This window comes from Crotalus tigris, unplaced genomic scaffold, assembly GCF_016545835.1.
Source record: "Crotalus tigris isolate CLP2741 ecotype Arizona unplaced genomic scaffold, ASM1654583v1 scf7180000019305.191637, whole genome shotgun sequence".
Lineage (NCBI taxonomy): Eukaryota > Metazoa > Chordata > Lepidosauria > Squamata > Viperidae > Crotalus > Crotalus tigris.
The window spans coordinates 26555-44988 of record NW_024097478.1 but is presented as its reverse complement, the minus strand read 5'-3'; the positions used below and the strand labels follow the sequence as shown (position 1 = coordinate 44988).

At 35.7% G+C, this 18434-nt stretch overlaps 1 protein-coding gene across 9 annotated transcripts in view; it reads right to left on the bottom strand.

Annotated features, from left to right (window-relative positions):
* The window catches only part of ADAM22 (ADAM metallopeptidase domain 22), a 105535-nt gene that overhangs the window by 72959 nt on the left and 14142 nt on the right, over positions 1 to 18434 (bottom strand). For 8 of the 9 annotated variants that reach the window (XM_039361579.1, XM_039361580.1, XM_039361581.1 and 5 more), the window contains exons 2-6: positions 14178 to 14260; positions 4844 to 4907; positions 4456 to 4525; positions 2669 to 2739; positions 924 to 998 (exon numbers count right to left, since the gene is read on the bottom strand). In XM_039361579.1, the coding sequence (XP_039217513.1) occupies positions 924 to 998; positions 2669 to 2739; positions 4456 to 4525; positions 4844 to 4903 (276 nt within the window). In that variant the 5' untranslated portion in view covers positions 4904 to 4907; positions 14178 to 14260. Of the gene's footprint in view, positions 1 to 739; positions 812 to 923; positions 999 to 2668; positions 2740 to 4455; positions 4526 to 4843; positions 4908 to 14177; positions 14261 to 18434 lie in introns of those variants that run through there. The other variant, XM_039361588.1, reaches the window with a different exon arrangement.

The following is an 18434-nucleotide window of genomic DNA, read 5'->3' as shown; positions in this document are numbered from 1 at the left end:
ATATCTAAGTCAGCTTTGCAAAGTAACAAAGTAATGTATATATTTCAGATTTCTTTTTCAATAGCTAAGCTCCGTGATGCTCCAGACTAATTCCAGACTAAGTTTTTTTTAAGAAGGTGGTAGGCCATAAAACAAATTATCACTTTCTAGCATAATCTGCTTTTTCATGAATGCTTCTGACCTCACATAAACCAGACATCTTTAGATTTCAATAATTGCTGCCTAGTGTTTTATATAAATGTGATTCCCATGATCAGAAAAAAAGACAAAGCCGTAGGCAGCATCATATAATAATACAGAGCAGGATTCTGATAAACAGATTTTGAGCCTAGTTCCATTTATTATGGAAGACAGTTTGTGAACAAGCAGATGTCTTCTCATTAGAAGTGTTTATAAAGGGACCTCTAAATGTTTGCCAAATTCCAATTTATTTACTGATCAAAAACATTGTCTATATGTGGTGTAGATAGTGTACTACCAGGGAGAATATAATCACAAGTTCAAGGGAGAAAGATATTTCTTGGTCCAATCTCTAGTGTGATGCAACGAATATACATACAGAGGGTCCTCACTACTAAGCTATCCAACGTCTACCTCCAGAAAAAGTTATTATAATATAAACAACTCTTAAAAATCTGTGAATGAATGACAAAGCTAAATATGGTTTTCAGGAAAATAGTTCAGAAAAAAAGTTATATTCTGTAAAAAAAAAAAAAAAAGGCAAGGTCTGTTTAATTACCAATCTTTTCTTTGCTCTTAGATGTCCTGTTGAGTGACTTCACACACAGTTCCAGACAGCCCGACTTCAGTGGAATGATTAGAATCATTTTGCAATTGGTACATTATTGTTGAATCTATTATAGACACAAAGCTATGCATGCATTATTGATAACTTTTAAAAAGCTTTGTTTGTAAAACCTCACCATGAGATGATCGTTTACAATCATTAGCTCAACATATTTCGTTTCATCTTCAACTCTAGGTAGATTCAGTTGGACCTACAGAAAGAGGAAGATGCTGTATATATTTTAAATGGTCAGAAACAAACACCTATTTCTAGACTAATTATTCTGAGCTGATTTCTTTCCTTCATTGCACTTAAAAATAATTCATGATACCAAATTAGCAAAAGAATATGTCAGAATTTCTAACATTTGAATGACATAAAAGGTTTAGCAAATCTAGTTGTAAGGTAAGTTCAGAAAAAATATAACAGATAGATTTTATATTGCTGTATTGACCATGAGCAGCATATAGATTTAAGAAATAAATAAATTTAATAAGTAATTTTCCAAATATAGTTTCATAGATTCCATCATTTAAAGGAACTTCATTAGTGAATTCCTCTATGTATTAAATGTCCGCAAAGCCAAATATTTTATTAATGGGTGATATTTATATTTGTGTTTTTCTCATTTTAAAAATATACATCTCAATATGCCTCTTCTGTTTGATGTTATTTTCTCAAAGGTTTTATATATTTACTCTATAATATCCAGAAGACTAGACCCAAATGCAGGGCACAGGAATACCTAAGAATATTCTGTGCTTGGTTCAATATTTAGGCAAATAGTATCAATTGATACTCATTTGCCTTTCTAATTCTTTTTAAAAATGCAAATGTTCAAAATCTCATAAAACAGTCAACCTTGAAATTGCTCTAATCTTGACACTTTGGGCGTTTATCTTTTTTAATAAGCATTTTGTTTTTATCTTCTTAATATATATTATTTCTTTATATTTTAGTTCCTGCAAAATATATTAGGTGAAATTGTATGGTAATACCCATTCCCTGGACTGATTATAGACCCACAGCTTAGTCCAGTGGTGGCGAACCTATGGCACGGGTGCCAGAGGAGGCTCTCAGAGCCCTCTCTGTGGGCACGCACACCGTCGCCCCAGTCCTAGACCCTCAGCTGGGTTTTATAAAACCTTTTCGCTTTAGGCCTCTGCCTCCATGTGCAAAAAAAAAAAGGTTCAATCAATCAATCAATTTCAACTTTTTGCAGGAAAAAAAAATCTTGCAAAGTTGGAATTGATTGATTGAACTTTTTAGTCCCGTCCAGTCTGCCATTACCACCGCAGCCACGCCCACCCAATGGGCTGTACCCACCCAATGGGCCATGCCCACCCAATGGGCCACACCCACCCGGCACTTGACAATGCATAAGTGGGTTTTGGGTTGCAGTTTGGGCACTCAGTCTCTAAAAGGTTCGCCATTACTGGCTTAGTCAGTTTCCAGTCATAATATTAACAGTCATCAAAATGAAGATAAAATATCTCTAGCATGATATTGAAGAGATGTGATCACTAAACCACTAAGAGAAAATTCTAAATAGCAAAGATTCAGTTTGATTGTCTTGAACAACCACTGGTCAAATAATGTAGAAAATCTTTTTTGTGGTTGTTGGTTTTGCAACAGGCAAAATGGAAGAGGACGTTTGCCTTCGTCGTAGCCTCTGATGAGGCTTTCTCTTTGGATTGTTATCTATTTCAAAGAACATTGTATGTTCAAAATTGTATGTTCTCAGCATGAAAAAAAGGGCTTATAATGGAGATGTGGGAAAGCAGGCAAAATCATGTAGCCTGAATTTACTGAAAAAAGGAAGCCTGGATAATATGATTTTTAAAAGATTGCAAATAGAAATAACAGGATAAGAGGGCGTACCTGCCTTTTTCTTCTTTTATATTTTGATTTCACACCAAATTTCTGTGATGTAGTATTCATGTGCCAGAATTCTGAATGGGACACACATTACAATCAGTTTAATGACAGTTAAGCAAGACAAGCACTTTCAGCAGCAAAATGAACAAAGCCCAAGGTTGAATAAATACCTATTTTAAATATTTTAAAAATTACTCAGAACTCAAGCAAATATACAGTCATATTATCTATTGCCACAAAAACAACATATTGAAAATTCATCAGTGCAAGGGTTGGCATTTTCAACAAAAAACTGTTTTGTAGCTGCTCACCCTTAACAAGTTCATGAATTTGATGAGTGGTTTATAGAGCGATGAAAGCTGAAGCAAAATAGTTTTTAAGGTATATTGAAACACTTCAAATTAAATTAAAGGAAAGATAAAGGAAAGGAAAGAAACATAAAGTAAATATATGCCCTCAGAATAGTTTTTTGCATAATGTATTCTTGGACTCAGATATTAGCCCTGGAAAGGCAAGGTACTTTTTTCATTAACAAATGAGAGTCTTTTTATATATAAACTTCTTGACCTGAGCTGCCATAAAATAATCTTAGAATGAATAGGAGCCACACAGGATATTCAACAAAGAAGTTATGAAAATCCAAGCTAAAATGTAATCATCAGGCATTTACAAGCCAATAAAAATGCTGTTTAATAAGCACATACCGTATTTTCCGGTGTATAAGACGACTTTCTAGAGCCTGAAAATCTTCTCAAAAGTCAGGGGTCGTCTTATACACAGGAATATACGGGTAGCTGTTCTCTGAATTTAAAACCAATCTGCCCCCTAGTGGCCAGCCCTATTTTTTTTACAGAAATAAGCACTGACAGGACAAAGCTTTCTAGCAGCAAAGGAGCTCCTATTGTGCTCATCTATAAACAGAAATTCAATATTGTACTGTATTTTCTGGCGTATAAGATGACTTTCTAAACCCTGAAAATCTTCTCAAAAGTTGGGGGTCGTCTTATACGCCCAGTCGCCTTATACGCCGGAATATACGGTAGTTTATATAGTGGTGATGTCAAATGATACTATAAAACATGAGAAACTGTTTGAAGCAAGAACCTTGATCAAACCTTGATATTAACCTTGTTCAGGCATTTAGAAATCAGTAACAGCAAATTCATCTTTGGCAAGAATAAGAATTTTGCTACCACTACATGCATGCACACATACCACATACCCTCTATGTGTAGGATGCAAACATAGTGAAGTATCTCTATCTATAAAGGCTCTCAATGCAATTTAGGATCCTGATTTCCAAGGTTCTAACTTTCATGGAGAGCCTCTTAGAGAGAAGAGTGGTTCCAGTTTTCCCATGCTCTGTTTTTAAGAAAACTGGAATAGAGAAAGGTGAAGAAAAAATAAGACTTGCTTATTACAAGGAAAGGGAAAGTCTTTTTCATAAATTAAAAGTTTTTGCTAGAACTGATTAAAATCTTACAGAACTAAAAATATTATCTTGAAATGTTCAGCATTTGGGTAGGAACTGACTTTTAACAAGCTAGTTTTTATTTCAGTTCCATTGCTTAGTCTCTTTTGACGTATAAAGACTCTTCTTTAGAAAGCCAATCATTGAATTACTATTGCAATATCAAAAGGTTTACAAATCTTTTTTGGAAAATGTGTTTTTTCTCATTTTCTAATCCTATGCTGAGAGGCTTTTATATTATGAATAACAACCAAATAAAAATAACCAGCAATAATTTAACTACAAAATAAATGCAACAATAAGAGTATTAAAAATATACCAGATGGAAGATAATCCAAAGGAAATTCAAATAATCTGGATTTGTATACAGAGTGAAAATGGAATTCCTCCTAAAATAAAAGATATCTAAATTTAGTAAATCATTCTAAAGCTGATACTTTAGCTAGAACTATACATTTTTAAATCCAAAAAATTGCAGATCATAGTATTCTGAATATATGCACATAGAGACATGTAAGCACCAATTCACATACACACTTGCATACTCATATACATATATGCAAAAATATACATTGAAGAATGTTTTTCTAAGCTCATTTTTATTTCTGAACTCTTACAACTAGAATCTATTTAAGAAGTGCAAGTCATATATTAACTACTTAAAGAATAATCTGAGGATAATTGTATTTTAATTCTACAGTACTTACTTGAGATGTACAATTTTCTTCTGGCTCAATAAGATATGTGTGATTCCCATCATAGAACATTCCACTGTTAAAAAAAAGGCAGCTATCTGACTTGCATGTTATAATTTAACTAAGTACATATAATAATACTGCATGTAAAAGAGAATCTCACATAGAAATGGGCTACTATGGCCCCATAATTTTTCATCCTTCAACTAGCTCAGGAAGCTAATTTTAGTTGTTTCCTGAGATAATCCCTGAGGATTTTCCTCTCTTCTCCTCTTATGTACAGCACAACTATTTACTACCTTCCATGCTATTATATGATATACTTGTTGCAGAATTTTTCACACAGAAAAGATCCTGTCAAACAGTTATTGACCATAGTAATTTTGAGTTTTAGCTCTTTATACTGGCAGCGGTAATGCCTATGGTTTGCCACCAGTGGGCAGTAAAAACTGAAACTGGTAAAAATGTCTTAAGAGTATTTATTTTAGGATAATTAGGATCTTGTTTTAAAGACATGTTTATTAACTACAACAGTTTCAACAAACGTTTCTTTGTAACTATCTGTAGTTTGCAAGTTTATGATAATATATCTGTTGCAAGTCAACAAAATACGATGCCAATGGTTTGGAAACTAATTTTAGTAGTGTATACAAACGAGATAAACAATGTTTCACATCTCGACAATATATTTTCTATGTATTATCCTTGTACAGAAGAACAGTATACAGAAAGTATATTGTCACATACCAGAGGTTACATTTGAGAATTCTTGCACTAAACCTTTGTTTTTAAATGATTTATCTTGAATATAGAGTGCCATTTTTAAAATATTAGCTTGTCTTTCAGATCAAATATGTGCATAATGCTATCCCACATGTAGTAACAATGGTTGCTAAATCCACTGTAGTTAAATTTTAGAGTGATAGCCCATTGGTGATGAAAGCAATTTGACAGTGGAGCCAATTATTTTATAGGAATTTTAAGCTCTCCCAAACTGGCTGGGTTCAAGCAGAGCCCAACTTGCAATTTGCAAGAGATATTCTGTCCTGGGAATTCCTATATTTGTAATGTAATCAGAATAGAGCTAGAAGGGACCTTGGAGGTCTTCTAGTCCAACCTCCTGCTCAAGCAGGAGGCCTTATTCAGTTTGAGACAAGTGGCTGTCCAATCTTTTCTTTAAAACCTCCAGTGATAAAGAACCCACAACTTCTATATAGGCAAGCTATTACACTGGTTAATTGTCCTCACTGTTTTCTCCTAGATTAGTTTACATCCATTGTTTCTTGTCTTGCTTTCTGGTGTTTTGAAAAAATAAGTTGATCTCCTCTTCTTTGGGCAGCCCCTCAACCACTGGAATACTGCTATCATATCACCCTTCATCCTTATTTTCTCTAAATCAGAGGCCTCCAACCTGTTTTTCCGTGGACCAGAGGTGGCATGGTTTCACATGCTGCCTGCATCCCGGAGATGGGGCTTTGCTTGTTTGCGCACACTGGTAGCTGCCATGTCATAGACTAGTGCCGGTCCATGGACCAGAGGTTGGGGATCCCTGATCTAGACTAGCCATACTCAGTTCCTGCAATCATTCTTCATATGTTTTAGTCAATAGGCTTTTAATCATCCTAGTTGCTCTTCTTTGCATTCTTTCCAAAGTCTCAACATCTTTTTTGTAATGTAGTGACCAAAACTGGATGCAGTATTCCAGGTGTGGTCTTACTAAGGATTTATAAAGTGGTACAAATACTTCACATGATTTTGATTTTATAGCTCTGTTTATACAGAGAATGATTGTATTAGCTTTTTCGACTGCTGCTGCACACTGCTGACTCATATTTAAGTGATCATCCACTAGCACTCTAAGGTCGCTCTCACAGTTACTGTTTTTGAGCCAGATTTCACCTAATCTGTACTTGTATCTTTGATTTTTCCTGCCTAAGTATAAAACCTTGCTTTTCTCCACATTAAATTTAATTTTGTTGGATAGAGCCCATTGTTCAAGTCTGTCAAGATCTTTTTGGATCCTGAGCTTGTCTTCTGGGGTGTTGGCTATTCCTGCCAGCTTAGTATCATCTGAAAACTTGATGTCTATTCTCTCCTCTGTCATTTATGAAGATACCGAAGAGTATTAAGCCTAAGAGGGAATCGTGTGGTACGCACTCCTTTCTTCTCTCCATGTAGGTTTTGTATCATTAAGAACTATTCATTGAATAGGGTTTGTTACAAATCCATATCCCACATTTTTTTAGCTTACCAAGAGGTAGATTGTGGTCTACTTTGTCGAATGTCTTACTGAAATCTAAGTATACTATGTCCATAGCATTTTGCTGGACTATTAATTTAGTCAAAGAATGAAATAAGATTGATTTGGCATGATCTGTTTTTAACAAATCCATTCTGGCTTCTAGTTATAACATTATTTGTTTCTAGACGTTCACAGATCTATTTTTTTATTATCTTTTCCAGTATCTTCCCGGATATTGATGTTAGGCTGATTGATCTGTAGTTTTCTTGGTCTGTTTTTTTTCCTATTTTGAAGATGGGAACCACATCAACTATTTTCCAATCCTCAGATAGTTCCCCAGTGATCCGGGATTTTTGAAAGATATGGTACAATGTTTCTGAGATAACATCTACCAGCTCCTTCAGAACTCTGGGATATAATCTGTCAGGTCCCGGTGATTTATATTCATCATGCTGTCAAAGATCTATATTGTGGTAGGAGTGAAAAAGAGCATAGTAGTCCTATCCTTTTTCAGTTTTTGTGCTGTCTAAACATCAACACCTCTGGATTTGATAAAGTCCAGAAAGTCAAATGTTTCCTGCATAACAAGAATGAGGTTCAGCTCCATGCTTGAGTATTCCAAGTAGCACAGGCTATAAGTAAAAGAAGAAATTACAGATAGTGCTTGGTTTATAATCGCAATTGGGACTAGAATTGCCATCACTAAACAATATAGTAATTGTTGTGATTCCTCGCCAGCCAGTGGATCTGGCAGCTGAGTCTGAGCAATCAGATGAGGAGGAGGGGCCTGGAGTGACATTAGAGTCAGAGGAAGGCTCTGAGGAGCTCCAAGACTTACAGTTGGACGAGGAGCCTGGCCCCTCTACTCGTGCTCAGGCTGAGACACAGCTGTGCTAGGAGCCTGAATTGGACAGTGATGAAGAACAGTTGGGACAAATCCCAGATGCACGAATGCGCAGGCAAGAGAAGCGAGTAGGACAGAGGAATGCAATGGGGCAACTCCAAAGGCAAAGGAGAAGGCATTAGGAAGCCAACGCCTTAATTGAATTAAGGGAATGTGTAGGAGATGCTGGTTGCCAAAGGCAACCGTTCGTGTTGAGGATCGAGTTTCTGTGGAGTGTGTTTGTTTGCCTTGAACATTGACTCAAGTCTGTGAGAATAAAAAGGGTTGGTTTTTTCTTGCGGTTCCTGCCTGTTTCATGGAAGAGGGGTTTCTCCTTGTGAGCATAACAAGGACTCACGTAGGCTGGGACAGAACAGTAATAAAGCAAGATATCATGAGACTGCACTGCTTCAAGCACTCCTGGTTTCCATTACTAAATGAATCATCATGGGTCATTAAGCAAGGATATCATATGGTTGCCATTTGCAACCTCCTAACTTCCCAATTCTCTTTGCTTATTAGAAACCAGCAAAGGTCATAAATGGTGACCACATGACCATAGAGAGACATTATGACAGTTGTAACTTTGAAAACCAGTTGTAAGTGCCACTTGTTCTGCATGGTCACATGTTTGAACAGTCACTGAATCAGTGGCCATAAATTGAGAACTACCTGTAGAGTTGTGAAGCCAACCTGGAGGACAACATCTGATCTCAGGAAGGTTTTCAGATTAGTGTGCACAGGTTCAGTATATTAGTAAAGTATTCATGAGGCAGTTCCTCTTAGGCGTACTTTATTGAATAACTTCTATCACTTTAATCTCACATAAAGCCACTTACATTCCCATATATAATGTTACTCTCATTTCACTTCAGATATTCCTTAAAAAGTTCAATATGAGCAAAACAGTAAAGTTACACAAATTTAGATTTAGAAGATTTACATTCTAACATTTCAGAAATTTAAAAACAGAAAAATAAGAAAAAATATCACTATGCTGTATTGTATTCTACAGATCAAAAACTTTTTGAAGAGCTGAAAATCAAAATCAAGATGAAAATTTAGAAAGTTTATTTATATAGCACCAATTTTTCGGAACATGTACACAGGTAAGTTACATCAGTGCACATAATTGCTTCCCCACTCATGTCTTCTTTTGCATTTACTGTAGATCATTTGGAGGACTGAATTTTTCTTGACCAAGTATTTTTAATACTTGGATTCTGACCTTGCACATATAACTGGTAAACTGATTAAATAATGTATGATACACATTAGGCTATGGCAGGTTTATATACTGCATTCTCAGTGGGATGGATTAAGGAATAACTAGCTCTTCATATATTCCCTGGAGACTACATTTGTTATTTTTAAAAAATCAATACCTGTCTGTAGAGTTGCAATGTTTTTTTTAAAAAAAATCAATGCATATTTTCCATCAAGGATCCTTTTAGGCAGATTTTTATTCATTTGCATGTACTTACTGTTTAATATAAATATATTATTTGTTTTGTTGCTGTTAGTTGTGAAGTCGTGTCCAACCCATCGTGACCCCATGGACAACATTCCTCCAGGCCTTCCTGTCCTCTACCATCTTCTAGAATCCATTTAAGCTCATGCTTCAGTGACTCCATCCAGCCACCTCATTCTCTGTCGTCCCCTTCTTCTATTGCCCTCAATCTTTCCCAGAATTAGGCCCTTCTCATTAGGTGGCCAAAGTACTTGAGTTTCAACTTCAGGATCTGGCCTTCTAATATGCCCTGCACGGCATAGCTCATAGCTTCATTGAGTTACGCAAGTCCCCGACAAGGCAGTAATCCATGAAGGAGATATTGTTTGTACCACCTGTTAATCTAATTACTGCTTTCTGATAGTTGTTAAAAGCTGAGTTCTAATTCCTTGTCTTGATTTTTCATAGAAACAGTTATTTAGTACATTTTTTCTATTTAATCTCAGCACTAATAGTAATATGGAAGTTTAAAGTATTGATATTTTTTCATAAGATCACATTTATATGAGTGTATTAGATAGATAGGCAGATTTCATTCTCTTTTGAAATTTAGTTTTTGTTGTTACAGATTTATATTTCTTTTTAAAAAAAGATTTTACATAAATTTTCATTACATACATACATGCATATCCATCTCTTTATTTCCTTTCAGTATATATATGTATGTATGTATGTATATAAACTTTATACAAAACATAGATAGGATAAGTAATGAACAAAAGAACAAAAGTCAAAAGATAAACAGAAATGAAAAGGAAATCTGAACCTATTTTATACCACAGCATTCATTATATTTCTCCATAACTTTCTACCCTTGCAAATATTTGCTTTTAACCTAATTTAAGTTATGCATTTGGCTTTCAAACTTTAAATTACTCATTGTAATATTTTTCAAATGTTAACAACCCCAATAACATATTTCTCAAGGCATTAACTTTTCTTTTACATATGTAAGTTTTACAATTCAATTTGAACTGGATATATTAGTTCGCTGCACATCATTTTTGACAAAAGGTTAATTAGTAAGGTCATCTTCACATTAGAGATCCTAGTTTGCACAGAATAACTCAGGATAAAAATGGACCTTGCTTGCATTTGTGATATACTACCTAAAATATTCCCAAATTGACTAGTCTTGTGTTTTACCATCAGCATGAATGCCACATGAAGCATGGAAACAAATAAAGCTAGCATTCAACTTTACTGTTTCTTTAAATTACTGAAAAGGAACAAGGACTAGAAAAGGGATAGATAGAATGATAGGTCTTTAGGCAGGAAACTAAAGAGCTAAAACTTTATTGTAAAAGAAAATCTTGAAGCCAAAACCTAAAAGAAATGCATTTTAAGTACTATTTTAGGGTTATACTCAGTTTATAGTATGAACTTAATGTGCAACAAGTGCGCAACCTGATATTAATACCTGGGGAGATTCTGGAAAAGATAATCAAGCAACAAATCTGTGAATACTTCAAGACAAAGTTATAACTAAAAGCCAACATGTATCAATCAATTTGACAATGTGACAAAATTAGTGGACCAGCAAAATGCTGTGGATGTAATTTCCTTGGACTTCAGTAAGGCATTTGATAAAGTAGACCATAACCTACTACTTGATAAGATAGAAAAATATAGGTTAGACCAGTGGTTTTCAACCTTTTTAATGCCGCGACCCCCAACCGGTCGTAAGTCGAGGACTACTCAACTGGTGCAGCACCGTTTGCAGAATGGGACTTTGGGCGGGCTCAGCAGGGCAGAGACAGCCTGGACAATTCCTATTGGCTTTTGAAAGCCAATAGAATTAGATTCTGTTCAAGAGAGTCTATTCTATTGGCTTTCAAAAGCCAATAGAATAAAAGGGAGTAGCACAGCTAAGGAAAAGGGAGAAAAAAATGGCGGACTGTGTTGTTTGGCGACTCCCGTGAAATGGTCATTCGACCCCAAATGGGGTCCCGACCCACAGGTTGAGAACCACTGGATTAGACAGTGTCACCACCAGATGGATTTGTAACTGACTGACCAACTGCACTCAACGTGTAGTCCTCAGTGGAACTGCATCTAATGGAGGGAAGCTTGCAGTTGGGTACTCCAAGGCTCTCTCTTAAGCCCAGTACTCTTCAACATCTTCATCAATGATTTAGACAAAGGGTTAGAAGGGGAACTCATCAAAATTGCAGATGATACCAAGCTGGCAGGAATAGCCAATACTCCAGAAGACAGACTCAGAAAGATCTCGACAGACTTGAACATTGAGCCCTATCTATCATCATCATCACCACCACAACAACAACAAAACCCAACAACAACAATAAAGTTGGAAGGGACCTTGGGGGTCATCTAGTCCAGCCCCCTGCTCAGGCAGGAAACCCTATACCATTTCAGATAAATGGCTGTCCATCTCTTCTTAAAAACTTCCAGTATTGGAGCATTCGCAGCTTCTGGAGGCAAGTTGTTCCACTGATTAATTGTTCTAACTGTCAGGAAATTTCTCCCTAGTTCTAGGTTGCTTTTCTCTTTGGTTAGTTTCCATCTGTTGCTTCTTGTCTTGCCTTCAGGTGCTTTGGAGAATAGAACTGGAATTGGAATTCCAGCAACCATTCCTTATATGTTTTAGCCTCCAGTCCCCTAATCATATTTGTTCCTCTTCTCTGTACTCTTTCTACATATGAAGAACAGTTCCAGGAATTGGGTATGTCTAGTTTAATGAAAAGAAGTACTAGGGTGACATGATAGCACTGTCCCAATATCTAAGGTGCTGCCCCCAAAATGAGGGAGGCAGCCTATTCTTCAAATCACCTGAAGGTGGGACAAGAAGCAATGGATAGAAATTAGTCAAGAAAAGAACCAACCTAGAACTAAGGAGAAATTTCCTGGCAGTTGGGACAATTAATCAGTGGAATGACTTGCCTCCAGAAGTTGTGGGTGCTCCAATGCTGATGGTTTTTAAGACAAGATTAGACAACCATTTGTCTGAAATGGTATAGGGTTTCCTGCTTGAACAGGGGGTTGGACTAGAAGAACTCTAAAGTCCCTTCCAACTCTGTTAATCTGTTAACCTGCCAAAAATTTACAAGAGTATGTTTGTTTGAGTGGGTGGGTGGGTGGGTGTACACATGCATACGCATGCAGAGAGAAAGAGATAGATAGGCAGACAGACATTGTGAATACCAACTTGGTATAGTGGTTAAAATATCAGGCTAGCAACCTGTAAGTTCTAGTTCTGTCTTGGACATTAAGTCAATTGGGTGACCTTGGGCCAGTCACTTTCTCTCAGCCCCAGGAAGGAGGCAATGACAAATCATTTCAGAAAAATCTTGCCAAGAAAACTGCAAGAGAATGTCTAGGCAGTCTCCAAGAATGAATGGAAGAATATTATTATATATGAATTCTTTTGTTTTACACACACACACACACACACACACACACACAAAACACACGTGTGTGTGCACATGCACACACATACACACCAAACTGAGAAGAGGGAAAATGGACAATTTAAAACCCACACACATATACTCCTACATATTCTGCAAAATATGTACATAATAATGTTTAAATGTATTTTGAAAAGTGATACTAAAAGAATTAAACCCCAATCAATGAAGTTCCTCTAAGATAAGTGCCAGCCTTTCAGGGAAATTGGAAGATGACAGAGAATCCTGAGATAAGTGCATCTATTTATAGCAGCAGCATCCCTCACTTGACCTTAGAAGTAATATCTTACCAGGATGAGCATTCTGGTTTGAAGCAGAAGTATGAAATATGCATATGTAATATAAGCATATGAATGCATATTGTATGAAATATAAGCAAACAAGTAAATAATCCTCAGCATTTAGAATATATTAAATGCTTTATATACATTAATTCAGAAATTATGGTACTGCAAAACAGTGTTCCCAGTGCTATAGATTAGGTAAGAGTAGAACAAGGCTGATATAAGGGCCTGCCTAAATTCTGTTTATGAGTTTGCATACGTCGGCAGTTGGGCTAAGGTCTGAAGCACAGGTTTCACACAACTGCACACAGGTAGTCCTTGATTTATGACCATTTGTTCAGCAAATTACTATGACATTAATGAAGGGATTTTTGAACCCTGACTGAAATTATTGTACACTGAACCACCTCTGGGGTCACAGTTTTAATCTAGCTGCTTAAAAACTCACTGACATTTATAATTGGTTGCCAAGTGTCCCAGAATAATGTGATTGCCACTTACAATCTTTCTTGCCAGTTCTCCAGAAAGTTAATGCAGGGAAGACTGAAAAGTCACTGCTTCCTGTCCAAAAGATTCCTTCTAGTGTCTGGGGGCTGGTTGAAAAAGATCCATGCTGAAATCCAAGCAGGATTTTCAGCCACAAAGGATTTTTAAACCAGAGTGTAAAAATTTCTGAAATCTTTCATCTCTGGGGCTGAAAATCCACTGTGGATGAAATCCAAGCAGGATTTTCAGCCCTAGAGGATTTTCAGTTCCAGAGTGCAGAGCCCAAGCAATTTTTCAGCCTCTTGACCTTGGAGCTAATCTATTTAATACTGTATAACAACATCTGCAATCAAACCCAACTGTGAATTGATTCTAATAATGTGAATATTTTTTCATAACACTGTCCAATCTCTATTCAGAAGAAGTAGACTTACTTTTTAGCAGAAAATGAAATTTCAAAACCATCTTGTTTCCTTTTAATCATTTCCTTTTATCTTAAGAGAAACTTACTGAAGTCCATGGCAGGTGGACAGAGCAACAAATGAATCTGGATTCCCTCTGATGTGACCTTGATAATAACAGTGTTCTCCTCCCTGCAATTAGAACAAAGACTATGAATTTATTTTATTTCCACCATGTCACAAAGATGGTTCTCAGTCAAACTACAGAATAAGTGGTAAAGTCAGATAAGCTGAAATAAATGGGTGAATGATACAGCAATATCTACCTGGCCCTTCCTATGTATACTAATCAAAGGGTGGGCCCAAACTAAGTAATTGCCTTTTGGGGGGGAGAGGAACTTACCGGTACTCTTGCTTAGATTGCTGACCTCTAATTGAAGAAGACAGAAAGGACAGAAAACACAGGCACTAGTTCTGCTCTGTTCTTTCTTTCTTTTTTTGCTTTTATTTATTAATCAGATTATTCACCATCCATCTCACTAAGTAACTCTGAGTGGTTTACAAGTAATAAATCTACAGATACATAGCTTTATGTCAGTCTATCCTAGACTATTTTTAATAGAATATTGTCAATGGATCTAATGAAAGAATTAAAGAATTCTTCTATGTAGGTTTTATTTCCACATACTATTTTTCACAAAAGATTATAAAATTTTACAATAAATGTTTGCTACTAAATTGAGACAGGAAATAGTTCTGCTTATCTTCAAGACAAATAGATCCTAAGTTGAATACGGTCAATGGATTTCACAACTTAGCTCCACTGAATATGTATTTATTTTGAAAGTTCATATGCTCTATCACCATATATGGTTTAAACTAGCATTTTTCAAACTTGGCAACTTTAGAATCAGTAGGCTTCAACCTCCCAGCAAGCTAAGGCTTAAAGTCAACACATCTTCAAGTTGCCAAGTTTGAAAAACACTGATTTAAATACTTTTTGCCTGCTTGCAAGTAATGACTTTTCAAAGCAACATTCTCTAGCACAATCTTTGCTTATAATTCAAAAATTCATTTATCAAATCAGCTTTGCAGACATGTGCAATTTTTCAACAATTTTTTTTCAGATAACAAAAACTATCCTACAGAAGTGAAACCCATTGTTATAATATAAATATGTTAACTTTGGTTTGAAATACATTAACTTTGTCACTAGTTAAGTCATTTATTGGATGTAAATACACAGAAATATAAGCAAACCTTAAATGAATCAATATTGTTACCAAAGTATTCATAAAAGTTAACTAAATGCATTTAAAAAGCTCGCTTTCCAAGTTAGGTCTTTCTGTCCTAAAAACCTTACTTCCACATGGAAGTAAAATGTCACTTTCCATAAATTGTCCTTTAACAATTTATTATCCCAAGGAAAGCAGAGGCAGTCAGTGACATCATTTGGTAGTCACAATGATGCCGTAACCTAGCCAAGCTAATGAGTTGTCTGATATTTCTGAAATACCAACAGATGATTAACCTTTTTGTCTCTTAGCAAGCAGCCATTGCAAAGGAGCTGGGTTGAGAATGCATTGTTCTCAGCATGTAGGTAAATTTTATTACCAATTATTAAAACATCACAAATTTCAATTGGCAAAAAGATAATGCAATTTTCTTAAGCTGCACTGAGGCAAAGGTTACTAGTACATTGAGAAAAGAGGAAAAAACAAAAATCATGTGTGTATGGCCTAAAAACTCGGCACATTAGGGAAATATTATTCCACTCCAGTCAAACTTCAAAACACATCTTGAAGAATGTAGAAATGTAGAAAGAGGTGACTTATAGAAACAACCTTTAAAAAATCAGAAAAATGTTTCTTAATTGTTGGCTGGCATCAAAAGAGAAAGTAAATAGGGCTGTGTTCTGCTGAGCAGCTAGTTAGCCATGTTTACTAACTAGCCCTATTTTTTTTCTCTTTTTCTATTGATTTTTTTCATTGGGTATAATTTGAGACATATTTAAGATTGAGACGGATGAATGGGAATTTATGTCCTTGCCCAGTAAATAAGATCAAGAAAAGATGCCATTTGATAAATATATACTTGTTGAAGTTATTTTGTGGCAATCAAAAAGGGAATGTTCAAAATGTGTGTGTGTCATTACAGAATTCTATTCCCTTCCAATTACAGATGGTGCAAGAATTTATTAATTGTTTATGCTGGATGACAACCTACTAATTTACCTGGTCTTTTGGCTGAATGTATGCTACTGTTTGGTGCCTTGTTTTATAATACAGTTCCATGGTTCTAACTTTTGTAATTATGTTATTACAAAATTACATAACTGAATACATTTTTAACAATAAGACAAGTAGATCTCTGAGACATACACATATAATCACAGATATCTACACCATATATTTCAGGTATTTTGAATGAGAAGAAGATATGTAGGGAACTGCAACGATTGAATGAGATATGCATTGGTTTTTATTTGGAAAGTCATATAGTTTTTACCAAAAGCATAATATATAAATCATTATTCTAAATATCAGATCTGAAAACAAGGTATAGTCGGCTGAAATCATGGAAACAATGCAAATACTGCAACTCTAGAAAAATCTCCTTAATGACAAGGGAGTGCTGTGCTATTGGTACAATGTTTTATGCATTCAGCTGCAGGGCATGGAAAGATGGCTTTCTGACATCTGGCAAGAGAGATAGGAGAGCATTTGCTCATAAAGCTGTTCCTCGATTGCTTTGCTTAAGAGCAAAGAAACTGGCTTTGAATAGCACCTACAAAAAGGGAAGAAAATTGTGGACTTTTTTCTTGCCTTCGTGATTCTAAACAAATCATAATAATTACTAGCCAGAAATGCAAACTCTAAGGCAGAATTCTTGATTTAATTTACTCTCTCAACTCTCTGACATAAGTCATATGCACAAATGTGAACCCGTTTAGATCAAAACGTATTATAGGCAAACATGTATACCCCAACAGGATGTTCTCTGAATTTGTTACAACTTTAAGGAAATGCCAGGTTGAAAACCCTTCTAACCAAATACAATGATTTTCTTTTTCAAAAAACAGTCCTGGGTATGGCCTAGTTGAAAATAAAAGAACTGAAAGTTGCTTCATCTTTTTTCTAAGCCACTTCTATTCTCCAACTTTTGTAAATTCAGAAGTTAATCTTCTGCTTTTGGTATAGAACAAAACTGAAAGAAAAAAAATAAAGGGTAGAATTATAGGAGAAAAGAAGGGCTAAGGGGATCACAAAAGGATTAAGCATATTCATATTAATTCATCATGATGTAAATTATTCCAAGATTGCTTTTTCCCTTTAGGTCATTTGTTATATATACTAAACAACCACACTGGGAGAATTTTTGATACAACAATTGAAATTTCCATTACCCTATCCAAATTTTACAACTGTAATACAATTGTATTATAAAATAAGGCACCAAACAGTAGGGCATCTGTATCATTTCCACAATACCATTATGACACATAGAATGTCATTTGCATCCATTTATGCACTCTGGAAAGAAAAGTCTTCATCCTGGTTCATCCAAGCCAATAACATGACGACTGTTTTAGAAAGAAAGTTGCAGTTTATTGAAGAGCCAGATAGAAAGATGGTTCTGGCAGGAAAGAGGAGAGAAAAAAAAGAGTGAGCACATGTAGATAGTAGGTTTTTATACCCTGTGAAGCCTTTTGTTTGGAGTAATTTCCTGTTCCTGTTTTAGGCTTTGTATTTCCTGTGTCACGTATTCTGACCCAAGTCTGCATGTATCTTTCTGGTATTGATGGTGATGGGTTAGTCCTATTATGTCCCAAAGATCATATTCTGCTTCCCTGGTGTTGGGGCTAATGACTCCTAGAGTTTGGATGGGGTACGAAAATTTTAGGTCTTTGTCTTCTTGATCTCCTAGCTCAATGGTTCTCAACCTTCCTAATGCCACAATCCTTTAACAGTTCCTCATGTTGTGGTGACCCCCAACCATAAAATTATTTTCATTGCTACTTCATAACTGTAATTTTGCTACTGTTATGAATTGTAATGTACATATGTGATATGCAGGGTGTATTTTCATTGTTATGAATTGAACATAATTAAAGCATAGTGATTAATCACAAAAACAATATAGCAATTCTCGCTGGAGAAGCTTACTTTTCCTTGCTCAAAAATGTTGGAAGGAAGGGAAGGGGAAGGAAGAAGGAAGATTGAAGGGGAAAGGAAGGAAATGGAGAAGGAAGGAGATTGAAGGGGAAAGGAAGGAAGGAAAGAGAAAGAGATTGAAGGGGAAGGGATGGAGATGGAGATGGAAGGAAGGAAGATTGAAGGGGAAAGGAAGGAGATGGAGAAGAAAG